Source organism: Amaranthus tricolor, chromosome 2 (genome assembly GCF_026212465.1).
Source record: "Amaranthus tricolor cultivar Red isolate AtriRed21 chromosome 2, ASM2621246v1, whole genome shotgun sequence".
NCBI classification, from domain to species: domain Eukaryota; kingdom Viridiplantae; phylum Streptophyta; class Magnoliopsida; order Caryophyllales; family Amaranthaceae; genus Amaranthus; species Amaranthus tricolor.
This window is the reverse complement of record NC_080048.1, coordinates 28,121,391-28,128,425: the sequence shown is the minus strand read 5'-3', so window position 1 is coordinate 28,128,425 and position 7,035 is coordinate 28,121,391. Positions and strand designations below refer to the sequence as shown.

At 33.2% G+C, this 7,035-nt stretch overlaps 2 protein-coding genes across 3 annotated transcripts in view; one reads left to right on the top strand and one right to left on the bottom strand.

The window, feature by feature from the left end:
* The first annotated feature begins 2,594 nt into the window (after positions 1-2,594).
* On the top strand, positions 2,595-6,633 carry LOC130806625 (uncharacterized). Of its 2 annotated transcripts, none has more exons than XM_057671775.1 (7): positions 2,595-3,406; positions 3,485-3,655; positions 3,747-3,925; positions 4,043-4,127; positions 4,210-4,260; positions 4,346-4,426; positions 5,926-6,633. In XM_057671775.1, exons 1-6 carry the CDS (start codon positions 3,299-3,301, stop codon positions 4,424-4,426), a joined length of 675 nt encoding a protein of 224 aa, XP_057527758.1. In that variant the 5' UTR covers positions 2,595-3,298; the 3' UTR covers positions 5,926-6,633. The 2 variants fall into 2 exon arrangements, with proteins under 2 accessions (XP_057527758.1, XP_057527757.1); XM_057671774.1 differs by lacking the exon at positions 5,926-6,633 and adding an exon at positions 4,545-4,615.
* Positions 5,824-7,035, bottom strand: part of LOC130806626 (uncharacterized) — a 1,249-nt gene continuing 37 nt past the window's right edge. Inside the window, exons 1-3 of the mRNA XM_057671776.1 lie at positions 6,940-7,035; positions 6,213-6,356; positions 5,824-6,132 (exon numbers count right to left, since the gene is read on the bottom strand). The exon at positions 6,940-7,035 is cut by the window's right edge and continues 37 nt beyond it. Coding sequence (XP_057527759.1) covers positions 5,869-6,132; positions 6,213-6,356; positions 6,940-6,951 — 420 coding nt within the window. The 5' untranslated portion in view covers positions 6,952-7,035 and the 3' untranslated portion in view covers positions 5,824-5,868. The remainder of the gene's footprint in view (positions 6,133-6,212; positions 6,357-6,939) is intronic.

Genomic DNA, 7,035 nt, shown 5'->3' with positions numbered 1-7,035 from the left:
CGCAAGGTAATGTGATGAGGTATAAGGCACGTCTTGTGGCTAAGGGTTATACTCAAAAGGAAGGTGTTGATTATAAAGAGACTTTTTCTCCTGTATCATCGAAAGATTCTTTTAGAATAATCATGGCACTTGTTGCACATTTTGACCTTGAATTACATCAGATGGATGTAAAGACGGCGTTCCTCAATGGTGACATAGTTGAAACAATCTATATGTTACAACCAGAAAATTTTGTATCAGGAGATTCAAAAAATATGGTTTGTAAGTTAAAGAAATTCATCTATGGGCTTAAGCAAGCATCTCGTCAATGGTACTACAAGTTCCACCAAGTCATTCTCTCATTTGGGTTCGAGCAAAATGTTGTTGATGATTGTGTGTATCATAAGTTCAGTGGGAGTAAGATGATCTTCTTGGTTTTATATGTCGATGACATTCTATTAGCGACTAATGATACAGGCATGCTCTACGCAACCAAGAAATTTCTATCAAAGAATTTTGAGATGAAAGATCTTGGTGAAGCCTCCTTTGTATTAGGAATTGAGATATTGCGTAATAGATCACAATATACTCTACGGTTATCACAAAGGAACTATATCGATAAAGTCTTAAAGAAATTTGACATGGAATATTGTAAGCCAGGAGATACCCCTATTTCTAAGGGAGACAAATTCAGTATCGAGCAATGCCCTAAGAGTCATCTGGAAAGACAGGAGAAGCAGAAGATTCCCTACGCGTCATGTGTGGGAAGTCTAATGTATGCTCAGGTTTGTACGCGTCCAGATATAGCATACATTGTCGGAATGTTAGGCAGATATCTCAGTAATCCAGGAATGGGCCATTGGAAAGCAGCCAAAAGGGTAATGAGATATCTTAGGCGAACAAGGAACTATATGCTCACCTATAAAAGATCAAATAACTTGGAGGTCGTTGGATACTCTGACTCTGACTTTGCGGGATGTCAAGACACTAGTAAATCCACCACAGGTTATGTATATCTGCTAGCTGGTGGTGCGATATCGTGGAAAAGTGTTAAGCAGGAAATTATAGCTACTTCTACCATGGAGGCAGAATTCATTGCTTGTTTTGTTACATCAAATCAGGGATTATGGTTACGCAACTTTGTCACTGGGCTGCAAATAGTAATGAGGTTGAAAAGCCTATAAAGATTTATTGTGACAACAAGTCGGCAGTACTGTATTCAAATGATAATAGTAGCTCGATTAAGTCAAAGCACATCAAAATAAAGTATCGAGCCACTAAAGAAAGAGTTCGGTTAAGGGAAATTTCAATTGTGAAAATTGACACAAACTCTATGTTGGCAGATCCTCTAACAAAAGGTCTCCCGCCTAAAGTTTTTCATGAGCATATTACTCACACGGGAGTAATAGATTTTAAGGATTCTGGAGTTTAGTGGGAGTTGGTTGTCATAAAGACTGATTACATGTTAAGTTTTATTTTCTGATCAAAATAAAGTTGTGTAATTAGACAGTTTCTTACCGAACATTACAGTTGAAAATTTTTTTTTAAGTAGGCCAGTTGAAAATCGACATGTGTAAGCCACATTCATGTGTTTTTCATGCTACATTTTTTTTTTATGATTGATCTATGTCATTTAATCATGTTAATATGTGTGATCATTGGTGGTCAAATTGTGTTTATCATAATGAAAGCTGCATTGGTCCTATATTGATGAGATTGATGGACGAGATTGTGTTGCCTGAGGTAATGATGATATAATTGAGCTCATAAGGTATGACACATTTAAGGAAACATATGCGACCCAGTGGGAGATTGTAAGGTCTTTGTAATATGGGTCACACATGTTAAATAATAATGTGTGGATCGTCATTAGTATAGCCAATAATATAGTGGTTTATTAAAGATTAAATAGGCTTAAAGGCAATAATGTCGTGAAAATAATATTGTGTAGATACCATAATAATATCTTTATTTTTTGGTGATCGGGACAAATTAGAGATATTATGCTATAGTATTTAATAAGCGGTTATGGCCCCACCACGTGTTTATAAATATAACTCATTAAGTTATAATGGGATTGTGGCCCATTAGACTTAAAGAACTCTTAATACTATATATACCCATCATTATAGTGTTAAAAGGGTGATTGAAAAGTATCATTTTATTTTTCACAAAAAAAGGAAAACATAGTGGTGGAAGTTATAACAAGCAAACCCTAAAAAATAATACCATTAGGACTTCCGCATACAATCTTATGGATTCGCAAGGTATGTTTCTATGATCTGAGGTTTAATTATTTTATGGATTTACATGTGATTTTGGGAATTAAAGTCATAAATCTAACATTCCATAGTTACTGTTGCTGCACACGAGTGAAATACAATACTTGCATATTTCACAACAAAGCAACATAACAGTAAAAGAGACACAATAGTTGGATCGCACCCCCATCATATCATGGTGTATCTAAGCAATGACTTGGGCTAGCATTAATCTTTAAGATGTCACAGCAACAACGGCTTTCATCTTCTCAATTTTATCATGATTGGAGTGATTATGGTTATTTAGTGACACCTTTGCCCACGTACTAACCCTTACCTTTATAATATAAGAAAATTTTCCAATTTGGTATTGAGTTTTCAAATTTGATTTTATTTCTTATATATCAAATACTCCAGATTATGCAAAACTGTACAGAGCTCCACTACTTTTTCATTCTCTTGGTCCTTGCAAGTCCCCTCCATGCTAATATAAATATACCACATTCTCCATGTAGTACACCACTAATTCTCCACCGCTGTAGTATCATCATCCACAGTTTCCATGTAAATTGACAAGTAAACAGGATGTGTAGCACGGTTTTGAATTTCAAGATTACAGAACGGAAAAAGTTCTTGTGCTTGTTTAATTACTCCAAGCCTTTCCAGAGTCAAAATAGTTTTTCATGAACTGCAAGCCAAAGGGTCAATTGCCCTCTTGGGGGGTCAACATTTTCCCAGATGAAGCTTGTAGCTTCTAAGGGAATGCAGGGAGCGTAGTTTTCATATAACTTCTGATTTAACCTTTTTTTTTGTGGAAAATGTTATATGAAAACTACGCTTTTTGAAAGTCCAATTTCCAAAGCGCACCATGTTTCTTTTCTTTTCTTCAACCAACGCAATGAATCATTTTCCATCATGTTTTTATAAACCTATATGGCTAATATGACGTGCACTGCTAAGTATTTTAGGTGTTGTCTATGTACCAAATGATGAATTTAAAAAATCATGTATGTTTCCTCTGAACTATTTCTGGTTTTGATATTTTATTGTTGAGTAGGATGAAGCAGGTCTTTTTTCAAAATGATTCAGTTTACATGATTATGGAATATGTTAAAGAAGATCTGAATTGCTATTTGCAATGCAAGAAGTATATTGAAAATCCAAAGGTAAAATGAAAAAATAATATTGAATTATCAATTATTTAAAATTTTGATAGCTAATGTATTTTTCTTTGTGTTTCACAGGGTTGGCTTAAGCAAATGTTAGCTGCTGTTTCCTATCTTCATAGGCAGAAAGTAATTCATCGGGATTTGAAGCCCGAAAATGTTTTGGTCTCTGCTGATGGTATATTGAAGTTAGCGGACTTTGGATCAGCTAGGGAAAGGTTCATGGATGAAATCAATCTTACACCGCAGGTTGATTTTTTTTTTTTTCATTTCATTTATTTAAGTAGAAATAATTATGTTATGTTTTTTAATCATTTTATAAGTCTTTTTTTTTGCTTAGGTTACTACTCTTTCTTATAGAGCACCAGAGTTGCTATTGGGTTCAGAGTATTATAGCTCTGCTGTGGATATATGGTCGGTAGGTTGCATATTTGCCGAGTTTCAAACATCAAATTCACTTTTTGAAAGTATTGATTCTAAGAATCAATCAGAAGTGACTACTATTGCTTTAATTTTCGAGTAAGTTCCATTTTTTTTCAGCTTTGATGCAAAATATAGATTTGAAGTTTTAGTTATTAAATTTAGTGTTACTTCTTTTTTTCTTTTTTTTTTTTTGTTGTTTAAATTCATGTGAAGAAAATTGGGAACTCCTACTGAAGATAGCTGGCCTGGAGTGTCCTTACTCCCTAATTTCCCACAGAAAATGCCCCTCTATCCTCAGGTATATTAGACTTTGCTTAATTTTTGAAAGAAAATTTTTAGTGAACATATTTCTTTTTGTTTCTCTTACACAACTTTTTTAGGCTGCTGAAATCATTCCTAATCTTGATCCTTTGGGAAATGATCTCTTAATGGTTAGTTTTATAAAAGTATTTATGTTATTTAATACAGCAAAATTTTAGCTTCGAGTCTCAACTACAATGTTAATTTGTAAACCAGAAAATGCTTTGCTGTAATCCAACGAACAGGATCACGGCTGACCTTGCTTTGGAGCATCCTTACCTTCGTGGTTTTGGATAGGTTTGGTTTTGTACTATCTCAGTACTTCCTTATTGTTAAGACTTTGTCAGAATGTTAGGGATGAGATTCAATACTTGAGATTATAAAGTTATGTTGGGTACTGTGGAATGCATGACAGAGTTCAAATTGTATCAGCTGGACTTAATCAAAATAGCATGTGCAAACTGCAACCTTTAGTTGAGTTTCAAATCTGTCCTTTTACTCCTTTGCTATCCTTTATATTTTGTTCATTCCTGTAATTCAAATGAGAGAATGGAGGAATGTTGGAGGGGACAGATGCTTGAAGCCTATCTTAGTGTCAATAATACCTTATTAGATCTGGCTTTTCTAATGTTTCAAGAATGTGGAGTTTGACATTTGTTGTTGGACCTATTCATATGTCACTACTGACTAAAGTAAGTACGAATCCTGGAATATGATCCTGTTTGAGGATAAGAAAGGCCAGGATTTTAGTTGAAGTTTTCAGAACCTATTGTTTATTCTCAATTCATGGATTGTATGCTTAGCAAGTTTGGTTCTGAACTTGGGATAACTTCTGTTCACATCCAATAATATTTTCAGAACCTACTAATGTCAGCCTCTCATTAGTCACTATCTTCAGAGTGTTAGTAAGTCTGTTCTAATTCCTGATTTTCGTCATTTGTACATCCTAATTCATGAGTCTGAGGTAGAGAGGGAGATGAAGACAGAGATAACAATGTTCCTCATCAGCACATGTAATAACTAATTAAGTACTATTGTGGTTTACATTATTGTCAAAACTTCAAATAACTCATAATTTTCTAATCTTTGATACCAGTTACAATGAAGCTAAGAGATTAGTGTATGTCTTTTGTACTTTTATAAGCTTTTGAAGGAAATGCTAGTCATGTAGGCTAAATTTTATTTTATTGTGTAATATAGTTTGATGAAAGCTTATGAAGTGAGACTCAAGATTCAGTTTATGGGACATTTGACACTAATCAGTCTATCAATCATTTGATCCTTTTTAATTTAAAATCTTAGCTTCGCCTCTAATTGTGAAGTTGCTATTGAACATTCATACGCCATACCTTCATGATGCCTAAACCAGAGCCATCTTGAAAATTTTGGGGATTTTTTGCAAAATTTTTTTTTTGCACCTTATTTATAATAAATGTATTTATTTTATTAATAAATTTAACATATTTCTTTTTTTATTAACTTTTTCATATACGGAAGAAGCGGGGCTCTGTGCAGTCGATCACCTCGCACGCCCTCAAAGAGCCCCTGGTCAAAACACAAAACACACACACACACACACACATATATATATATATATATATATATATATATATATATATATATATATATATATATATATATATATATATATATATATATATATATATATATATATATATATATATATTAAAAGTTATTAGTATATAGGTTAAAATGTAAATATGAGACCGAGTATAAGATTAGAAATCACTACATTCGATGATCAATTCTACACTATTATTAATATGTTCCTGCAGGTAGTTTGTCAACATGCTTTTGGTTTTTGAAGTGCCTGTTATGATGATCATCTGGCGGAGAGCCACAGCTGTCTGGAGCAAGGACGGTACAAACGTCATCAAATGAATATTAATTCCTTCAATTTTGACTTCTTTCAACGCAGCGTGAGAGCAATACCCATAAGATCTTCGTTGTTGTCTCTCTGTGTTGTATAGCCAAGGACTCAACTGTTGAAGACAAAAATCTCTTTCAAAGCTTGCAAGTTGCAATGAGACAATTTAACCAGAAAACAAGAATAATAGCCAACCTTTAGATGCAATATCTCAAGTGAAGGGCAAACATCTAACATGTTAAAGATAGTTAAAACATCAAAATTCAATGGAATAGCAACTTTTAGTTCCAACTTCCTAAGAAGTGACCTGCTTACGTCTCTTACAATTGGTGGTATTACCTGGAGATAAACAAAAAGAGTATTTTATTAGAGAAACAAGCGCAAATTCATTCAAAACTGTTGAATTACAGGATATAAAACTTCGTTTTTTTTTTTTTTTAAATAAAGGAATATATCACTTTTCATAATGGGTAGTGGTACTATTCCCATTACCATTTTTGGCGTGGCCCGTTTGATAACCGTTACTAAATGGTAGGAATAGTATGAAAAGTTAGCGTAATTTTAGTAGGAATATTTCTTGACAAACTTATTGGTAATGCTTATTTTTCTTCAACAATATTATTTTTTCATAAAATTTATTCGCTACACTGCCAATTAAACATTTAGTATTAAGCAGTAATGGAAAACTGTGAACAATACAACTTTTTAATGATCAACTTTCATTCACATGAAAAAAATATAATACATATCAAGAAAATTAATACTACCAATCATTGTCATTACCCTCGATTAATACCGTTAATCAAATGGACCCTTAAGTCACAATGTCAATGACCACAAATAATGGGTAAAGTTAAAAAAATTTGTTTGTAAAAGTCAAATAAACAAAAACATTAAGGAAAAAGAGAAAAGCTTCACCAACATTAGTTCTCATGGAAAGAGATAATGCATCAAGTTGAGCAACATTTCTGGTAAGGTCATCAAATATCCTTGAGCAAACAAATCCAGCGGCACTGAA